The following is a 21,549-nucleotide window of genomic DNA, read 5'->3' on the forward strand; positions in this document are numbered from 1 at the left end:
TCCTGAGAGAACGAGGAACAGGTGTGTGACGTGAGTCAGTGATTGGGTGAGGGCACGAGAGACCAGTCCACCAATCAGAATGTCAACAAGCCACATAGTGGGGAAAACTGCAACAAAATAACAATATAAAAGCCAAACTAAACCTAAAATAAAAATGCATCCTCTTTTACTAAATTCTGGTCATTATGACAAATACTAAGCTAAGAAAAAAATAATATACATTGTGAAGAAATGTACAGCTGCAAAGTGTTTTGTTTTTGTCAGCTGAATGCATGTGTACAACAATGGATGTTTTTCTAAGGTAAACTCATCAAAAAGTGTCGGGGAACTCCTGGAGGCTGTGAAGGTCGAAATCTCCACCCCTGTTTCGTGGCCAATTGTCTGAATGCCCAATCCAGTGGAGAAGGCCAGGGTGGGAAAGTGGCTGGAATTTGTTTTTCCTGAAACAAAAGCCATTTTTAAAGAAAAAAAAGGACATTCATTGATGATGCTCCCAAATTCAGCTTGGCTAATTTTGCACAATTGTTGGACTGAACCCAAAACTTGACTTTTCTGGCCTTAAAGTGATGCAAAATCATCTACAACATCATCATACATTTATTACAGAAGAAAAAAAATGCCATATTTTACACTGCATGCAGTGACACTGTACTGACGCTAGAGGGGAGGTCATGACCCTTCCCCAAAATCAGCCTTGGAGCATATTGGTCAATTCTACTCTTACTTGAAGTGGAAACATCTAAACAACTGGCAATATAATTAATTTTTTTTCTTCAAATCAGGGCCCCCTGAATAGATTGCACCCTGGCCAGTCGCCCACATCGCCCGTGACATAACCCCGCCCCGGCCAGATAACAGGAAGACATGGCATCTCGCGGGAAGCGGCGTCCCTCCGGCAGTCGGAAAAATTCCGACAGCCAGCTTTGAAAAAAAAGGGAGAGAGAGAGGGGGGGGAGCTGTGAAGTTGTCAGCCCAGGAGAAATGGAAGAAGAAATGAGAAGCGAAAAGATGAGAAAAGATGAGATGAGATGAGATGATGCTCGGGAGGTGAGCCAACCTTCCTGTTCACTTGACCCTTCCAATTACCACAGCGACGGTTAATTAGTGCCGAGGTGAGCTCTGATAATTACCACATTCTGTCTCGGACAAAGGCGGCGCGCGCACGCAGAGCCGTTGCCACGGATACGTCCCCGTCTCGGCTGAGGATGGAAATAGATGAAAGAGTTTGGGAAAAGAAAAAGAAGAAGAAGGAGAAGAAGAAGAAGGAGGAGGAGGAGAAAGAGCGCAGACGCAGAAGGCAAACAAAAGCGCTACAAAGGCAAAGCCACAAGTAACAACGTTTAGTTGGCACGGGGCGCTTGGCGCCGTCTCATCCGCGTTAACAACTATCTCTGTCAAGGAATGACACTTGAAACGCTCGTCATCAGGTGCATTACTGAGGGAAGCGCTTCCATCCTTCCGCCTTCGGTGGAACACACAAAAATATAACGGGAAAAGAACGCGGCTGTTTGCAACAAGTTCACCGAGTGCAGTAGGCTACGTAAAATAGTATTTTATGATCCAATCGCACCCTTGTGAAATACAAGCAATTAGTTAAAAGTGGGTGAACACGTGGGGCTTGCAGCTCTGGGGTCGTGGGTTTGATTCCCAGTTGGGTTCTCTCCCAGCTTGCGTTGGTTTTCTCTGGGTGTTCTGGTTCCTTCCCACATCCCCAAAACATACATGCTAGCTAATTGAACATTCTAAACTGCCCAATCCTAGCCATGATTGGTTGTCCTTTGTCTCATGCTGCCTTGTGATTGGCTGTCATTTAAACCAGGGTGTCCTCCACCTGCTGCCCACAGATGGCTCCAGCACTCCCAAGACTCTCGTGAGGATAACTGGTTTGGAAAATGAATGAATGAATATTAAAATGGCCTCTACAACAGCACAAATGAAACAAATTAAGTTATTTTTCCCCATAAAAAGTGTCCTATACCTTTAAATGATATTAGAAAACATATTTAATCAAGTGCTTCTTTCATTTCATATTAAGCAATAGTTGAAGATTACATGGCAATATTTGCCAGGCAGAATGAATTTGAAATTGAATTTGTTATTCATAGATGATGGCGAGGCACCAGACGACGTACACGCGAGCGACGGCATATTGCCTGCTGCGGAAGAAAAAAAAAGGAAAAAAATCAAGGCAAACACGCTGACAATAATGAGAAATACTGTGAAAAGCAAAGTTTCCTCTGCGAGGAAGTTGTTGCTCTATAAGTAGAGCCCAAAATAATAATAATAATAATAATAATAAAGCAGCAGCAGCACCCGGAGAAAAAGCGACAGCTGACATCATCTCCATCCCCCCCGCGCACCCAACATGGCATCTTGCTTTTGTCTCCGAGTAAATCTTTTAAAACACAAAACCAAGAGGCGTGCTCAACTTTCTTTTTTTCCTCCTCACACGAAAACAAAAGATGAGACAAGCTTCCAATTAATGTGAAACATATTTTTAAACTAGCGTAATGTCTGCCTGTTTTATTTAGATGGAAAAATATGACTTCACTCTAACTCCACAATAATCATTCTACTATTTTTTGACACTATTTCAAAGGTATTCATTACCATTTGTTAGCATTGTTAGTCACTCTTGGACTATAATATGAATATATAAATACCTTTAAAGCTTAAAAAGTCATCATTATCATTTTTGAAGAAGCTTGTTTAATGAGATATTGCATTAAAACCCTTATTTTCACTCTCAGAACATATGGAAAAATAATACATTTTCCTATTGTACCTGTAGTGGTACATGACATTACCATATTAACTTTTTTAGTCATTAAAAAAAATGTAAAACCTCATTTTGATGTGACATTCTTTCATAATTCAGCCATTTGCTGCATTCTACAGATATCTAAATATATAAACATCTCCCTATTGTAGGCGACGTGTTATATAAGCTGTCGAGATGCGTACATCCCAGAAGCAGACATCATCGGTGGTTACACTTTAGCAGCCCCCCCTCAAAGGTCACGTTTTAAGGGAAACGAGATGACCTTAGGGCCCGCCCGACTGGAAAGGCTCATATTCGGGGAAAGTCTTCGGATATTCCAGCAAAACAGATGGTGCAGCCCCCCCTGAATGTCGTCCTCTCCAATCTGCTTACAGTTTGCAACATCTCGGATATTTTAAGGGCTACGTCGCCATCATGTGTTAGACAAATGTGTTACTATTTAGAAATAATGATATAGTACAAGGGTCGGGAACCTATTTGACAGTGAGAGCCATAAACTATTCATATTTGCTAATGTTATTTCTTGGGAGCCGTTAGATTGATTGAAAGGTGAAATTGTATGGTTTTTTTTGTCATTTCACCACTTTAAAAAGTACAAAAAAATCTCTACGCTGTTGCTAATAAATCAGTTTCAGGGATATATTACACGCAATAAAGAAACAAATTATGATTGAAGAGGTGGTAGAAGTGTCAAAATTTCCATATTTTACTTCACGGGTTAGTGGAGAGCCATATGCACCCTTGGAAAGAGCCACATGTGGCTCCCAAGCCATAGGTTTGCCTGATATAGTAGTTTATGACAGCTTAATTTTGTGGGTATTAGAGCACTATACTATCCATATAGAAAATGTTTAGAATATTGAAGGTTTTCCTAAATAATAATGCCATTTAAAAAGAGAAGGGGTCAATTTCTTGTTCTTTATTAGCAGTTTTATTACGGATTCATGATGATACCCATCCAGTATACACACACTTTTTGTGATTCACATGGACTTTGATCATTAGCACAACTATACATATGAGAATTAAAGTGTACAGTACGACTTAAAACTCAATATAAATGATAAATCAGGGAGTGATTCCAGCATTAGGCAAGACTTTTCAGTCAAAACTGGGTGCAAAACTGCAAATGTGTAGCTTAACCTTTGCAGAATGATGGAGCTAGCTGGTGTTTGAAAACAAAAGTGGGAAGTGGCTCAGCATTTAAAAGATAAGTAAATGCCAATTTTAAAACTAAACTTCATTGAAAATGCTCGACAAATCAGAATAAGATAAGGCAAGCAAGCTCGCATTGTATACTACTATTTACAGTCCTCGTCCATTTACAATGTTGGCGTTAGAGGCGAAATGTATCCGTCTAGTGGTAACAACTGGTATTGCACACGCAACTTCATGCTCAGATTCCATTGCAAATAAATACAATTTAACTCAGCAGAGCTATGTGCGCCAGAAATTTGAGAGCCAAATTCTCCATCTCCACAAGAAAACCAGAACATGAAATAGGAATGTGAAAATATCTACCTCCATTGTTAGAGTCAAGGAGAACTAGCAAAACAACTGGATTGGTCGCCAGCCAGTCACCAGTTCCATACTGGCGCCCATTTGTGGTTACATTGGCCAATCTAGAGTTTCCAGTAAGCTAAAATAGCTGGATAAAACCTATGTGAGAACAGGGAGAACATCCTAACTCCACCCGTCATCCATTTTCTTAATGTCAAAGAATAAAAAAGTTGAAAGAACGCCACAAAAATAAACCTAGCAGACAAACAATGACAATTATTCCAACATTAGAAACCAAAATGAACAAGGCTGCAACATCAAAATAAGTACACAAATAGACCGTTGTTAAGAATAGATGCCGATAATAAATAATTAAAAAAATATTATATTTAAAAAGTAAATAACATCCTATTAGTTTGCACTACTTTCCGCATTTTCACGTTAAATACCGATCGTCTTCCGTTTTCATGTCATGGAAAACAAGAAAATGACAAATGAAGTGTCGCATTGCGTTAAAAGTCTCTAAGAAATATTGAAAGAAATTAAGAGAGCCACTGAGAAAAGCTCAAATGAAAAACAGACAGCAATTGGTGCTAAATGTCGTGGACGTGTGCGTGTGCGTGTTCATATGGAGATCAGCCAGAGGAGGGCGTTGCAAAGGCTCTCATGGAGGTGTTTCTGCACTAGCGGTGCTCTTTTTCTTTGGTGCTTTCTTCACCGTCTTGCTTTGAATCTTCGCCAGGATCACGCAACAAGACAACAAAGATAATCAAGTTGAAACAACATTCCATAAAGTTGGACAGCAACACTACCTCTACTTGTCTCATCTCATTTTCCCAATCGCTTTATCCTCACTAGGTTTGCGGGGGTGCTGGAGCCGAACCCAGCAGACTGACAAAAAAAATTCATGCTCACACACATACCTAGAGGCAATTTCGAGTGTCTAATTAGAGTATCTTTAGAATGTGGGAAGAAATCAGAGTACCCACAGAAAACCCACCCAGGCCTATTTTACATTGAATGCGAGTGTGTGTGTACCTCTGTCTTCACGGCTGGCTTTTTAGTGGTTTTGGCGGTGGTGGAGGTGGTCCTCCTCAGGGCCCTTTCTCCCGAGTCGCCCCATTCGTCCGAGGGGTCAGTTCTTGCATCCGATTGGTCGGAGCCGTGTTGAGATGATACCTCGTCAGTCAGGGACGGGGAAGTCATGGAGCGAGCTGCAGGAGAATGACAAAAATGAGACGGACGTCTACCCTACATCAACGGAGGGGTGGCATCTCCTTTCCTAAAAGGCCAGTAAATTTAAAAAGTAGTCTTACTCTGTCGCGCGGAGGCGCTCCTGGCCCGCGGCAGCGTGCTGGCTCCCGAGCCGGCGTCGTCCACTGATTCTCGGCGTCCCCGGCCGTCCGAAGAGCGCAGGGACAGCTCGTCGTCGGCGTTGATGAGCGTGAGGTCTTGCATGCTGAAACTGCGCAGCTTGTCCGACAGCACACCCTGGCCCTGCTCAGCCATCAGGCAAAAAAAAAAACAGTTAATATCTTATCTTATCAGATCTAATACTCAAGTGCGACTTATGATTTTTTTGCCCCGATCAGACCACTGGACCACTTTTTAGGCTATAGTTATCTGAAAAACTGTTGTGTTAACTATTTAGTCTCTGGAGTTCCTTTTTATATTAGTCAAGTTTAAACAGTGAATGTAGTTTTCCAAATGAAATATAACAAGTTGGCTAGCTCATTTGTCTAAGAAGAAAAAGTGTTTGTGACCTTGGTGGCTGCAGTGACTGCAGCATTAGCAGCCAAGTTAAGACCCCTCTTGCCAAAGCGCATCATGGTCTCATAACTCCTGTCTTTGGCCTGTGCAATGTAATCATCGATCTCCTGCGGCAAACATAAAAGAAAAAAAATGTAAAGAAAATAATCAACCAAAGGCCAATTAAAATAAATCAGGAATAAATAATGAAACATTTGCTCCCACCTTCTCCTTGTTGGACAAGGTCGGATGGACGAATTTGCGGTAGAGGACACTAGAGCCCTTGGTGTAAGGGGACAGGAGCCAAATTACGAATGCGATCTTCAACTCGAAGTAAAAAGGAAACCTAAAGGAAAAAATAAAAAAATGGAGTCACATTTAAGCTAGTTTAAATAAAGAAAGTGCCCAATGATAAAACCTGGCACATGACATGAGGCACTGCTAACACGTGAATGCGTCAATTGATATTATATAAAGAGCTGATTTATTTAAAGCACTCAGAGGAAAAAAGAGCCCACAATCCACTCACCACGATAGGAACAAGTCTGTGGCCGTCTCGGCCGTGGAGAATAAGGCGAAAACGATCCAGTACATCATCCACTTGACCTGAAAGCATAAAATACCACACACACACACACACACACAAAATTACATAAGAATATCTATCACCTGGGAGGAAAATGTATACTATTGGATCACATGGTAAACACAATGTACTCAAAGTGTCTCCATCCAACATCTGTGACTCATCAGTGTGCATGATTTCATCTCCACAAATGATATGTAGGTCATCTTTTCACATCATGTAATAACTTCACATAAGACTGAGTCTTTATCCATCCATAAAATGTTCCATATAGTGACAGCAAAGAGGAAGAAAGACAAATATAACAGTTCTAAAAATGGTGGCCCACACAGTTAACGTCTGCTCAAGTAGAAACCGTGCAAAATTGGGGAGGGAGGGGTTGCTATGGTAACCTATGGGGAAGGAGCTGGTTGTTTTGGAGTGAATCCAGGAGACAGCTCCTCCCCCTCACGGACCTCCTTGCGTTGGTCCTTTGCAGCGATGAGGTAAGCAGGGAGGATCCCGTTTAAGACTCTTAATGCTAGTGAACAAATTTTAAGGGTTTCATTTATCATTATTTTTATTCAATTTCACTCTGACTACCAACAGATTGTCATCTTGTTTTTTTTTTTCCTCAAAAAACTGTTAATGTTACATTACCAGGTGCTTATTTTGACTATTCCCTATTTTACGATAACTTTATGGTATAAATTTTGTTCTCAGGTTCGCATCGATAAAAAAAGTGCCCACCAAAAAGGCACTTGTAGGACTTATAGTAAAAAAATAAATAAAAAACAACATTTATGGTACTACAATAATATTGAGGTAAAATACAAGAACATCTGTTAGTATAATGCAATTGTGAGCATCATGCTGGCAAATGCAACATTGAGGACATTTGATAAAAATTGCCATTTTTAATATTAATGCTCATCAGGCACCATAAATATCCCCAGGCTTTTTTTGCTGAGAATCCTACTGACAGAAAGACCTACACAAGCAAAGACCAAATTATAAGTAGAGGTAAGCAAGCTTGACACAATCCTGAGGCCAAACGTTTCAAAAATTGGAATAAGCAAAAAGGGTCAAAAATCATGTGCTTGTATTTTAGGACCAGGGGTAATACTTACATATTCTTTCACATTTTTCGTTTTGACAGCCTTGTATGACGCGTATGCTGGGTACAGCGTCCCGAAGGCGAGCCTGGGGAAGAAAAAATAATAATAACTTGAGTTTAAAGGATAGAAAATAAGTGAACAAGTGAAAAAATAATAATAAACAAATGTCCTCCAGCTTAAAAGGCGTGTCATTTTATGTCAAAGATTTCTGTTATCAGCCCCTTTGTTCTCATGTGATGGGCCGTGGTTTGTCAAAACACAAAAAAAGCTGATACGTGGAGTCAGGAAATGAGATAAGAAGTCAATCATGACTAGGTTACAGTGCCATTAGTTTTGGTATCCTAGCATCCATTCAACCTTCCATTGATGTTGGCTGAGCAAAAAGTGAAATAAACACTAACTGAAAGCTTCATTTTGACAAGCACATTCTTTAGGCTTTTAAAAATGAACAACCAAGTACTACATTGTTTGAACCATTTCAAAATGTGTTTTCACAGACAATCGGATTTTCCCTAAAAGGTTAGAGGTCACTTCTCCATCGATCTGCAGTGTGTTACTCTGAGTCACTTCTTGATTAACACAACCTTTTTCCTATATTGTTTTTTAAGTTATCTTGTGGTTTGTTCAGACAAATTTCAGGCCATCAAACCTCAATCAATATACAACTCCCATAAACGAAAAACCATTCTTGCAATGGATCTCGCTTCCCAGATTGTATTTTTAGTCCATGCCACACCTATCTTTACAACCTCCTCGTATTGAAAAGGGCAGCAATATGGCATGGCAAGAGGCAGGCCCTAAAGAGATAACCATCTGCAAGGTCTGCTCATATCATTATATAGGCAAATGAAAAAGCAGAGATATTCAAACACCTCGCGAGTTTAAAAAGATAAACCTTATCCGACTTGACAACAGTATGAGGGGCGATGCAGTAGTTCAGTCGAGTCATTCCCTACATAGAGGCCTAAAAGATGGAATCTTCCTCTAATGTCCTTCCATCCATCCATCACAATGTTGTTAAAAATGTGCTGCTGCGGTCATGATGTAGGGGAGGGTCAGGCAATGCGTTTATCCCTGAATGACATTTAAGCAAAATAAGTGATGAGTTTCCTTGAATAAAATCCACCCTTACTAAGTTTACAAGGTTTCTCCTGGCGTGGTATCGTATGTCAAACTGTTTGAATCAAGCAACTCAAGAGCTAACTTGTGTGTGTCAACGGTAGCCAGCTGCTAGCTGGATAGCTAACTAGCCCCCAGCAAACGTTAGTTTGCAGGGCGTCATGTTGAGCAATTAACGGGCAAATGAGGCGACGTCCTTTCAGCAGATCCGAGCCGAGTGGACGTGTTTATGTTTCAAAATGAGGAGATCAAAAGGTATCAAAGGAGGCAACGCGACGGGCAGCATCAGGCGGCATCGCCGCTCAGATGGCAACCATCACGGCATCATAACACAAGCAGCCCCGCTACTCACACGACCATCCTCGAGATCATCCACGACACCATCTTGCTGGATCTCTGCTCGGTTGCCTTGTCCGCCTTGAGGTTGAACCGATGAATGGCGAGCAAGCGGGCTAGGGGAGCCCCATGTCGCTCGTCCAGAAGGGATCAGCCGTCAGATGCGCGCAGACAGGGGCCGAGGATGCGCTGCAGGCTCGGGCAAGGAAAGAAGCTGCTTTGCGTCGCTGTTGCGAGGCTGTAAATGCGAGGTGCTTCTTAAAGGGACAGTTGTAGAAAAGTGCAGTTCTGCACTGTGACCGAGGAGGGCGACAGATTCATCAAGACTTTGACACAAGTCAACATACAAATGCAAAATGTTCCTACATTTACCGTTTGCATTTCCACAGAGAAAAATCCATGTTAATTAGCATTGACAGTACGCATTTACACATGGAAAATGTGTCGATTCCCTATGTCACTTGCCCCACTTTGCCATCTTTTCAAGAAGCAATTTGTGGAAATTAGGCCAGGGAGAACAAGACATCCTTATTGAATAAGATGATAAATTGTCAATGGGATCCAGATTAAAAAAAGATTTGGGGTGGTATATTTTAAGATGAAAATTCCCAATAAGAATTATTTTGCCCAATTAGAATGGTTTTACAACCAAAACAGTGAGAGTTGACAATGTAATGCAATTTTTCTTAAGTTTATTGTGAAAAATCAAACAGACTGCTAAGATCAATATATTTTTGATACAACGTTAATGGCCAGTAGTTCTGTTCAACTGCAAATATGGTTTAAGAACAATGTTGGAAATCTGCACTTTTTTGCAGCCTCTTCTATGAAGTCCATCTGATCATTACTTGTGCAATGATAAAGGGTGTGTAAAAAAAAAAAAAAAGACTCCTCAAGTGAAAACTAAAAATACAAAACTTTGGTCTGCTTCCTTCACTGGCTGCTTCACAAATACATTTTCAGCCACTGTGGGTAGAAGCACCCGGTTTGAAAACTGCGCAAAAGTCACCAACGTAAATCTACAAAAAACAGGTTAACCTTGCATCTATTGAAATACATTGACGTCATTAAAATAGAAACATGAGTCTGGAACACACACACACGCACATACATACATCATGTCATACATATATGGTTGCTGAACATTTGCTTGAAAGGCACGTGTCAGCTTTTACCTCCCTTACTCGCACATTGTACATATACAATGGAAACAGCAAAACAAACACATTGACCTTAAATACAGTTCATCCAAACAAATTAGGGGGGAGGGGGTGAATAAACTAGACAAATTGGGCGTACAGTGCGACAGCCAAAAAGGACTTCCTTCATTGACACTCAAAACAAGGTCAGACCCCTACCCTCATATTTTATTTTGATATATTTTGCCAAATTGAAACTGTAATTGCTGCTGGAAAATAACACTTTTGTTTTCGTACACTCTGCAGTTTGGGTTTCCGGGTTGAGGGCTCCAGGCTAACATTTCTTTTTATTTTAATTTTTTTTTTATACAGATGGAACATAAACCCCCCAACCTGAAATTTGACGTCCATTATTTAAAAGGTGAAATATTCACATTTTGCACTACTTTACTGATGAGCTCATTGCCGACAAATGGGCAAAAGTGTAGAGCAGGTTACCAAAATAAAATAAAAAAAGAATACATTCTGAAAATTGACTGGTCAAACAATTGCAAGTTAAAAGATTTGAGGGGTCAAAAATCCACATTTAATAGCCATTTGGAGCCCTGCTGTTGGTGTGTGTGTGTGAGATGTGGAGGTCTTGTTGGAGTAAAGTGGTCTTGGGAAGTTAGTCGTCACAGCACGAGGGCAGCAACTATGGGCGGGCTAGTTTGGGGTCGTGGGCCTTCAGTGTGCCAACTGCATCCTTCACCGCATGATAAATGATGTTTTTCACCTATGAAGAAGCAAAGGTGACAGTTAGGAACTCATTCATTGGCGTTTTGTGTGAATGTGCATAAAATCGATATATAAAATGTAAAAAAAACAAACTTTTTTTACGAATTCACCCGGTTTAAAGTGCAGTTGAATGAAATGTGTAAGTAAGATGTGTGAATTTCGGGGCATTTAAATTGGAAATTTGGCGCACTGACCAACCTGTAATTTGTCTTCATGGTTTGTATGAGTGGTGGACAGATGTCTGAACTCCTGTGTCAGTCTGAAACAGTGTTTTACATGCTCTGGAGACACAAAGTCCTCAGCTGCCTTGATACAGCTGTACAAGTTGTGCACCTGAGGACAAAAAATTGAAATAAAAATTAAAAAACATTGGCGTATTTTGTCCATATGAAAAACTCCTCCCTCACCTGGTGCGGCGCTCCAGCAGGGATAAAAACAGCATCGCCCAAGAACTGCACAATAGCCCAGCCCTGCACGCCATACTCCTCGTAGAGTCTTCGACGGAGAACCTGGTCCAGGTACCAGCTCTGGTCATGAATGGGGTCGTGGTCCAGAGGGTTCTCCTGACCCTGCTCTTCTCCCACCTTAATGGGAAAACCGTGTCAAAGGGGAAAGGTCGCCGAGATAACGGATTTGTCGTGGCTAACCTTGCGAAGGAGTTCTCGGATCTTCTCGGCGTCCTTGGCGGCGTAGATGTGCCACAGGGCTCCGGGTTTCTCGTTTCCCTTGTACACCCTCCTCTTTGTCATTTCATCCACATCTCCCTCTTCGATAGTGGTCATGACCTCTGGGGTAGGTCAAGAAAAACACAAATTACACGAAGAGTTTCGGGAAGAAAGGCACGCTATTCAAGTGATACAACTGAAATTGTACTCACCTTTGCGTCCATTGATATCTGCCTCTGTGAAGGAAAAATGTTGCTATGATGAAAACAACATATACAAGTATCCAACTGAATTCACTCCTATGTTTTCGTCACTTTTTTTTGGCATGTAAGAAAGTCTAATGGACGAACGGATACTTTGACTGAGGCAACTTTTCAATGCTACTTTTTGTCTACCATCACGAGTAAAGGCCGACATCATAATAAAACCCATACTTGAGAAATGGAATAACACTAATTCATACGAGTCTAAAAAGGCGAGCAAATGCTTTTGGGGGGATTATTACGATGCAAAACTAGCATGAATCAACAATTGAGCGGTAATGAGGGAGCTATTAGGACCTAAGAGGAAGCACTTAGTCTTTTCTTAACAATGTTCCAAACTAAGTGCTCATTTAATGGACTGAGTACTACTTGTACTGTAATTGAGGAATCCTAACACTTGATTGGAGGAGAGTCCACTGACCTTTGTCCATGTCTCCTTCTCTCAAAGGTATTCCAACATATACCATGACGTTGACAGCATCCGACACATCGAGATGGAGATTGGTGGTGCCTACTTTTCGGTCTTCTGTCGAGATCAGACCTGAGGAAAATAACCAGTGTGCCAAAGCGTAAGAATCAGGGAAGCAGATTGATGGAATACACTTGTGTCTTCTCACCATAAGCGTTATACATCTTGGGTCCAAGATCAGGACGTACAAAAAAGTTAGGCAGTCGAGCGGCAAGGTTTAAACGGCCGTCTCTTTTAGTGTACTCGGGCAGGGGAAGGTTTTCCATCAAATCGTCGAACCTGTGACACACGGGAGGAAAAAAAAACATAATTCGGGAATCCAAATGCAACTCTGATTAAAAAGTATGCAGTGGCAGATTTTTTTTGTTAGTATATTTGTCTCTTGACTCACCGGGTGGGCATCATGTCCCTAAAATCCTCCCCTGGAGGCCAGTCTTTTAATTTCAATACCATCGGATTGCCTTCGCTGTCTTTCAGTCTCTCTACATAAAATAAATATCAATTAATGTTGAGTGTATGACATTCCTGCTGAAAAAATAATAAAGCAGCAGAAAAAAAATGTACAAATGTGAAAGAAAATATGAGTGAACTCACTTGAGATGATTTGGAAGCCGTCCCAAAAATCTCGAACCTTCACGTCGGAAATAATGGCACAATTCCTGCAGTTGACCAGGTCCACGTCCTGATCGCCAAACTCCTCACTGAAGGCCTCGGGACGCCACAGCTCCGATTTCAGTCGTTTGTGTATTCCGGACACCAAGACGGGCTTTGTAAATATGAGAAAGTTCAACAAAAAAACTTTTAGAATATGTCCCTAATGGAAAAGTGAACCTGGAATTGGAACAGTGGTCCTTACTTGTCCCTGTTTCCAGCATTCTCGAAAGATCTTCCAGTTGTTGCTATTGCTGGGATCCTGGAGACATAGGAGTCGCCCATCGCAAAGCCAGGAGTGCGAGGTATGTGGTTCCAGAACACTTAGGCCCATGATTCCGTCTTTCCGGGCCCCCAAAACGCCAAGCTCGCTTCCCTCGGAGATTCCGGTACGTCGGCCTTCGGCTTTTTTGGTCTCCACTACTGAGGCGATGATGTGGTCCAAGAAATTGGGAAGGCTGCTCTTAAGTTTATCATTCTGAGTACACAGTAATACATTGTTCACAATACATTCACTGGGGAAAAACATTACCCTATTTTAGCCGACTCGCATATAAGCCTTGCCCACATATAAGCATTACCCGCATATAAGCCTTAGCCTTAAAATTGTCAAACAGCCATTGAGTAAACAATGGTTGGCAAGCAAATTGCCAAGGTTTATTTCTTCTACAGGCATGAACAGAAATAGTTTCCACTTACGCCTCCAGAGGTAAAGACGGATGGAAATGGCACGCCGCTCTCGCCGTGTCCTTGGGAAAGCTTGCCCGGTCCAGAGTTGAGCAGATCCCGAAGACTGGAACCTTCGGGTTTGGACTGTGCCACGCTGGAGCCCAGTAAAAGGCTATTGAAGAGCTTAGGACTGGAGGCCGACGGCCTTGACAGGGCACTCAGGGAGTCCAGCCCAAAAGGAGGCCGGATTTCCCGGTTCATCATGGCGCGAAGTGAACCCGATTCTGGAATTGAAGAAGGATGGCCAATGAGCGATGCCACCCTTGGAAATAGAAAGAGTGCTTTGCCTAAGGGCTCACCTTTTGTGTCGTCCTTGGATTTCTGCGTGGCCAAGTCCGCTAGCCAGTGCAGAGCAGAACTGTTGCCTTCCCCTGACGTCCGCGACTCCTTGGCGGGGATGTGTGCAAAGTTACCGATGGAGGACGTCCCGCTAGCGGAGAGGCTAGTGCTGCTCACAATTTCGCCCGACCCGCCACTGGACGATACAGCCGTTTGTGTGGTTTCGGTTTTGAGAGTTGAGGTATCGTTCTCCAACTTGGGAGTTGGATTAAAAGCCGAGACTGTCGTTCCGGGGATGCCACCGTTGTTTGGCGTTGCCTGATGAAAGAGCGGTCATAAGAATACTTTGAAGAAACATTCAAAAGAATTGTGTTGTTATAAATATAGGACGCACCTGTGAAATTCCATTGGGGGCACTATGGCGGACTAAGGACTTTGCATGTCGACTGGCACACGGGCAATTGGCTTTAATCCCCCATTTCCCTCTGGCTAGGTGCACCATGTCACCTATGTTGTACAGAGCTAAGACAACAATTCACCAACGTGAGTTTGACCATGAAACGTCAGTTCCATTGAAATGAGAGAAAAATGCTTACCCGTCCCCGGGATAATCTGCGTGGGCATGAGGTTGTCAGGATCGTGAGGCTGGCCTTTGGCGCACTTCAACCAAGAGAAAACATCGTCTGCTGGTCCTTCGTCCAATTCTAAAACAGGTCCTTTTTGAATATTACGCTACAGCTGTCAAATAAGCACAAAGATTCAAGACTTACCGTCTCTCGGTCTGTTCCTACGAAGCCGATAACAGTCTAGACACACGCCGAAACCACACTTGCGGCACACCCAGTGGATGTTGAACAAGGTGGTCTCGCACACGTCGCACATTTCCCTGACCCCTCGAACGGCACGTTTCCAGGCTACTTTCTCTGAAAAGGCAGAAGGTAGCATCTGGGTCATTATAAATGCTGTCATGTCCTGGGAAGAAGATTTAAATTGTACGTACGGTGTGGTTCCACCATCATCATGGCCTCCTTCTCGGACATGACCAACTGGCAGAACTGGTCTCCGACATTGGCCAGGATGTACTTGGACGTATCGAGGTCCAGGCCTTCTTGCACAGTGGGTGCAGGTAGCCATAGACCCATAGCCATTGAGTCGCTTTGCTGAGGGCTGAGGAAACCTTCTACGCGCAACACGCCCTTCCGAGTGAAAGCCAACCTGTTCAAAATCAGATTTGTTATTATCAAAACTTTCCAGGTAGGATCGTGGAACATTTGGGGGGGGTTTCAGAAGGGTACCTTCGGAAGTGGAAGAAACGGCAAGCTACATTGGGATCTTCGTCGTCTTCGCTATCGTCATCGGCGTTGCGACATTTCCGGTAGCGTTCCAGGCGACACTCTCGGCACTTGTGCAAGTGTGGAGCCACGTTGATGCACGAACCGTCCTGGAGGAAAGACTCTCCCGACTGCTTCAGACGGCGCACTTTACTGAGGTCTTTCAGTACAGATTGGCCCACTGTGGGTAAGAAAAAAATCAAATATCAGGTGGGTTATGTCAACAAACAAATCCAAATCTGATAAAAGACTACCTTTGAAAGGCTTGGTACGTGGACGGCTTTTAGCAGAGCCTTGGATTTTAGCTTTCTGCATCATGGCTCCATCCTTTCCAGACTGAGATGATTCTCCATGACCTTGGCCTTTGTCCAGAGCCTCCTCATTCTCGCTCAGGTCGGACAGGTCACTGTTACTGCTTAGGTCGGAGTCCCGTTTGGTTGACTGCGCCCGTTCCTCCATGGCGAACTTCTGCGTCAGGTTGTGCTCAAAGGACGGCAGTGGCGGCTGCTGTTGTTCCATTCTAGACGGGGCGTTCACTCCAAAGACAGAGCCACCGCCGCTCCTGGCCGGGTCGACTGTGGTAAAAACAGGGGTGCCCGGCACGAAGGATGCCATCTCCCCCAGTGGCTTTTCTTCTTTTATCGGAACGGCTTCATTCGGAGCCCTTTGAGCCACGGCCGGGGCCGGAGAGGTGGAGGAATTAGGCGAAGCTGATGATGACAGTGCTGAGAATGGAGACGGTAGAATGCCCTTGATTGGCTCTGACATAGTGAAAAGGTTAGTTTTTTTGTCAGAGTCCGATTCCGTTCTGGAGAGTCCGGCAAACGAGGCGGGCATATTTTTCTCCCCGTAGGCCAAAAATGGATTTGCCGGCTCTTTGGAGCTCTGGAGAAAAAGGTTCTGATGGTTTTCAGAGGGACTAAAACTCGACGGCGTGCTCCCGGACACCGTCAATGCGCCATTGTTACAACTCTTTGAGAGATTGGGGAGTCCCGGCGCGGTGGCAGAAGCCCCGAGAACCGAGGCTTTTCTGATTATGCCCGGGAAGGCCGGAGAAGAATTACTAACCACGCCATTCCCCGTTGGAGGAACGTCGGGGATTTTGCTCTGCTCTGTCTTTTTCACAACCTCCGAAACGGACTTAAAAAGGCTGGGGGGGTCCTTGTTGAGGGTTTCGGACACGGCAGAGAAGTAGTTGGTGTCCTTGGACGGGCCTTGAGCACCGGCTAGGACTGGGTTAGAGTCTGAGCTCTTGGTCATGCACTGGATGAACAAGTTTTGGTCTGCCTGGGATGGAGTCTTGCTATTATCGCTACCAAAGCCAAATCCAAAGGGTCTGGAAGTGTCCTTGGACGTTGCAGAAGAAGCCTTAGCTCCATTGGTCTGTGAGGTAACCTCTCCAAATACGGGGGCGGCGGGGACAGTTGACGGTAGCCGATAAGCCAAGGCGGTCTTCGTAGATGCCTGTGACAGAGGAAAAAGGAATTGGGCAGTTAGGAGCAAATGTTTTACAAATGTCGAATGGAAGGTGATTATCATAAGAGTGTAAAAAAAAAAGGTCTATCACAAAAAGATCAAATAAGTGATAGCTCAGATACCATTGTGCTAATATTAGAAACATCCCCTTGGGAAAATAATAAGAATAAAAGCTAGGTCAACAGTCCTGATAACCCATTTTGATAATTGAAGTACTCTTTGGTAGAAAATATCACTGATTTTCCTTCAAATAGAACAAAAACAATCTGAGAATGCAGAAGATAGAAAGATGTATTTGCTCTCTTACCTCCCCCTGGTTTGCCCAACTTGAAGGTTTCGGGGTAAAACCTCCAGACGCAGACAGCGCCACACTGGCGCTGCTATCGGCCGAAGACCAAGAAATAGTGACGGGTCCGGGGGAAACCAGAGCTGCGCTTTTGGAAAAGGATTTGGAGGCTTCTTCTCTGACCGCCAGGGGTGTCGGGGAAGCCTTGTTGACCGGGGCCCCCACCACCAGGCTGGGCATCTGGCCCAGCGAGGGGAAGGAGGTGGCGGAAAAGGCAGAGGGCGCCGGTTTGAGGGGAGGCGGGGTAGGAGTGTGCGAAACCGAAGTGGTCGTCGAGTCCGGGGCCCCCTGGGAGGGGAGCATCCGACCGTTTTCCTTGGCGTGGGCAAAGTATCGCGTCGGGGTGGCGTTTGATTGATCCATCTGGACGGAGGAATTGGTTTGGGATGACGACACCTGGTTCTGGAGGAAACTTTCCTCCGAAGCGCTGCCATTTTTGGTTGTACTGCTGCTGCTGCTGACTTGTTCGCCAGCGTCTCCCGCCCACACATCGGCCACCCCGTCCGTCAAGTTTTGCTTGGAATCGTGGCATCTCTGCTCGTCGGCTCCCGATTCCGCCGCTCCTTTAAAACGCTTCAAGTTCGTGTCTTCCTCCTCCGAGGCTGTCCGGCGTCTGCGACTACTGTCACCCTTCGATGTTTCGCTGTCAATCTTTGGACGGCCATTCTTGCCCAGCTAAAAAGGAATACATAGCAAAATATTACATTGGCATCGGGGACCACAGTATTGATGCATTAAATACAAATGTTGGTACTACTACTACTACTACTGCAGATCTAACATGAATTGTAAAATTAATTTTTGGTTCAAATCCGTTTAACGAGTAGAAAAAAAGTTAAATTCTGAGATATAAGGCAATAATGGTGAATATGATCCATTGATTTAGAAGACTTACCTCTCCGTCGCCGAGCATGACGTGTATAACACGTGGGTCCACCAGCTGTTTTTCTTTATTCTAAAGCAAAAGTGTTGAGTGTTAATGATTGGCCATTGATCTGATCTTCTTAAGACAATTAAAATCATCACCTTATCCAACAAGATCTCCATTATGTGCGAGATCACATCATGTTGCGAGACAAGTCCCAAGGCCCAGCAATCCTCAAGCTCGGGTTGGTATACACAAACCCTTCGTCCTTGGATGGTGTATGAACCTGCATTAAAAAAATTGCATACAAGCTCATTTTTGTGAGGAAAATTTGAATATGGACAGATTTTTTTTTACCCTTTCTGAGAATCTCCTGCAGTTCAAAATCACTATGCCAGCTGGAGATGGCACTTTGCACTGAGGGCTGCTCCAACAGCAGGGGATGTCGTATGTCTTTTTCAAACTGCAATACAACAAAACACGGTCCTTAATACTGTAAAGCTCTACAAAATTCCTATTTTTTTAATAACATAATAAATTTGGATTTCTAGCGTCTATTCAGTTAAGTGTAGACCTATAAAGTTCCATTAACATTAAAAAATAAGAAGAAAGTCCAGAAAAAAAAAAATCCTACCTCAAACCTGTGGATAGACTTTTTGTCAGGTAAGAACTCAAAATTGTTGCTTCCAAAATACTGCACCGGAAGGACAGCTCCTAAACCTACTCGGTCCACAATGGAATGAAATGCCTAAGCAAAAACAGGGGAAAAAAAAATTCTGTGAGAAGCAAGCAATGGTGTATTTTTTGTCTGGAACACATGCTGTTTGGATATAATGTACTTTTTGGGTGCTGAGAATGCATAGCCAAAAAGAAGTGTAAACATTGAACACTCACCAGAGCAGGCCAGGCTGTGGTTGATCCGGCAGTTGCAGTAGTAGCGCTCCTATTGGCCCAAACGATGGAGTCTTCCACCAACAGCGCTTTAACGGCATCATCGTACACCTGCACCCACGAACACCGCTGCGATGCATTCTCAAACTCCACAAACACCTGCAAAGGAAAATAAAAAACACTTAAAAAACACTTACCCACAATTCCAAGCAAATACATTTACCACTTTCAGCCTGTGTGCAAAAGGCAACTAATAACTTTATTTTTAAGCCATCATTTCAAACATTTGATTCAAAATGAAGAAATTCTCATCGGAAATATCTACTGACTTGGCAAGGCAAATTTTCACTTTGTGAAGTTTTTGATATTGCATAAGATTATTGACGATATTCTCAATTTTGCAGATATACCAGGACACTTTTAGAAATATTATTGTGCAAGCATTTTTCAATATGGGACAAACCTATAGGATAACAATTTTGTCAATCAGAATAAAATAATACGACTTATTCAAATGTAATGACTCTTGTAATTGTTTTTCTAATTGTTTAATTGATTTTGCGTATGTAGGTCAACCACCTTCATCCACCCCAATGCCTGTATTTGGCAAACGACACAGGTTAGTGCATCCATAAGTGCAAGATCCTTTCCACACCTTGATCGTGATGAATTTACTAATTTAGTCAATACAAAACATTTACGACCTGAATGTAGGTGAAATGCATTGTTTACCGATTTAAGAGGAGGCTAAGTGAACCAAGATAGAGAGTACGCCAAAAGCTAGTGCTACTTGTCATTGCAGGAGATCAAAAACAATCGAATAGTCCTGAGTGATCTTAAATTGATTGGATCAACATCCTTTCTTAAAGTGTCGTGGCGTTTTAGCAAAGTTTGAGAAGAAGGGTGACATTTGTTTACGATGGAAGGGAAAGAACGCACAGGCCGAGGAAACCTCGGGCTCGAGTTTAGCTTCAGCCTGCCGTCCGTGAGGCTAGCACCGACGCAGATAGAACATGACAAAGCTAATAGTGGATGTCATCAAATGTATCTGCAAGATCGCGGGTGCAATTTTATTGGGGGAAAAGACATTTTTGCGTCATTGGGGAATGGGCGATCGTTATTAGGTTACACTGTGCTAGGGCACACCATATGTAAACACCGACCGTCAGTCCCGCAGCAGGAGTTGTTGTTGTCGCCTCTCCACCGCTAGCGTCCGGAGCGGCCAGGCCAATGACGCTCACTGCTCGCACCGTCCCCCGCAACCAGTCCCGGGATCGCGGGGTCTGCTTGCACTCAGATCCGTTGGCAGTCCCACTGTCCCCCAGGAGCAAGAGTAAACGCTTCCCGATCAATTCAAGAGACTCCCCCATGTTTTGCCCGCAAACTAGCTGCCTCTTATGGAGCCAGCATGAACGGCGGTGTTAACTTCCTTGCTCGAATGCGAACTCGAAAGTAATAAAAGACGATCAAGGGAGGGGGAATCGGTCTAGGGTTGCCGATAAATGTAGCGCTAGAGTCAGCGCAAAATAGAAATTGTGCGGCGACGAGGAATTGCCACGGCGGAGATGTTATTGTCCTCGGTGATGTATACGCGACTACCCTGCTACGTCCGCCATTGAGCCCTGCAACAATCGAACGCACTCCTCGTAGGCAAGGAGCACTGCGGAGACACCGCTCATATGGTTGCGAGTGGCGACCTCTAGTGCAATCAAATTTAAATGCCACTTAGAACTACTACTGCGGACCAATGTTTAATGTTGACTTTCTTTGGAGCATGTTGAAGGGAGAATGAGCTTTCCCCCATCTCAAAACTGCTCCTCTCCCTTTATACGAATGTCAGAGATCATCGTCATACACACTGTTGACTTAATGGAATGCTTAACACACGATTGTCTCTGATCTTTGTAGAAGCACAATACTTGAAATAGTAATGCATTAATAATACTCCTTTGCAAGTACTGACCAAAACTTATTTGTTCCACTAAATTGTATTAAGTCATTGGCTGCCACTGAAGTTCCATCCGTTTTAGGTGGGTGTGGCTGCCAATGAATCATTAGTACCACCTCTTAAAGTAAAAGTGAATCGAATGTCTATCGCCATCAATGTCAATGGGTTAATTAAGTCACAAATAGTCTTTCCACACTTCATTTAAAAGTGTTTCTTCTGGCTGCAGGTTTCCATTTACTTTACATCAGTGGTACATGTATGGCTATTGATAGTTTATGTCATTGGCATCAAATGCACGGCCCGTGGGCTAAAAACTAGTCAGTCATTTAAATCATTAAGATAAAGACAAACCATTCTAAATCACCTTAATCGTTAATTTAAAAAAACGCCCTCCACGTTCTTTAATTGCAATGTGACATTAATGTACCATGCATGCATTGCAGATCATATTTGTTTGTCATGTTTGTTTCACATCCGCAAATGTTTACGTATTTTAAACTGTCACGTGATGAGCTCGCGCATCAGTTTTAAGCGCACTGCGCCTGACCTTA

At 43.4% G+C, this 21,549-nt stretch overlaps 2 protein-coding genes across 2 annotated transcripts; both read right to left on the reverse strand.

The window, feature by feature from the left end:
- Window positions 1–3,686: 3,686 nt before the first annotated feature.
- reep2 (receptor accessory protein 2) lies at window positions 3,687–9,420 on the reverse strand. Its single transcript, XM_077733419.1, has 8 exons — window positions 9,186–9,420; window positions 7,727–7,799; window positions 6,561–6,637; window positions 6,257–6,377; window positions 6,046–6,159; window positions 5,599–5,779; window positions 5,321–5,496; window positions 3,687–5,015 (listed from the first exon to the last, which is right to left on the reverse strand). The coding sequence occupies exons 1-8, from the start codon at window positions 9,215–9,217 to the stop codon at window positions 4,947–4,949; spliced, it is 843 nt and encodes a 280-aa protein (XP_077589545.1). The 5' UTR covers window positions 9,218–9,420; the 3' UTR covers window positions 3,687–4,946.
- Window positions 9,421–9,844: 424 nt separating this feature from the next.
- On the reverse strand, window positions 9,845–20,800 carry kdm3b (lysine (K)-specific demethylase 3B). The gene is made up of 25 exons (XM_077732920.1): window positions 20,214–20,800; window positions 19,054–19,209; window positions 18,794–18,907; window positions 18,517–18,622; window positions 18,321–18,445; window positions 18,190–18,249; window positions 17,256–17,969; window positions 15,727–16,936; window positions 15,437–15,653; window positions 15,142–15,356; window positions 14,912–15,064; window positions 14,738–14,845; window positions 14,536–14,663; window positions 14,162–14,459; window positions 13,833–14,086; window positions 13,339–13,611; window positions 13,077–13,248; window positions 12,874–12,964; window positions 12,631–12,761; window positions 12,435–12,554; window positions 11,963–11,986; window positions 11,733–11,872; window positions 11,493–11,669; window positions 11,284–11,418; window positions 9,845–11,083 (listed from the first exon to the last, which is right to left on the reverse strand). Exons 1-25 carry the CDS (start codon window positions 20,418–20,420, stop codon window positions 11,003–11,005), a joined length of 5,409 nt encoding a protein of 1,802 aa, XP_077589046.1. The 5' UTR covers window positions 20,421–20,800; the 3' UTR covers window positions 9,845–11,002.
- Window positions 20,801–21,549: the final 749 nt, after the last annotated feature.

Source organism: Stigmatopora nigra, chromosome 14 (assembly GCF_051989575.1).
Source record: "Stigmatopora nigra isolate UIUO_SnigA chromosome 14, RoL_Snig_1.1, whole genome shotgun sequence".
In the NCBI taxonomy this organism is placed as follows: Eukaryota; Metazoa; Chordata; class Actinopteri; order Syngnathiformes; family Syngnathidae; genus Stigmatopora; species Stigmatopora nigra.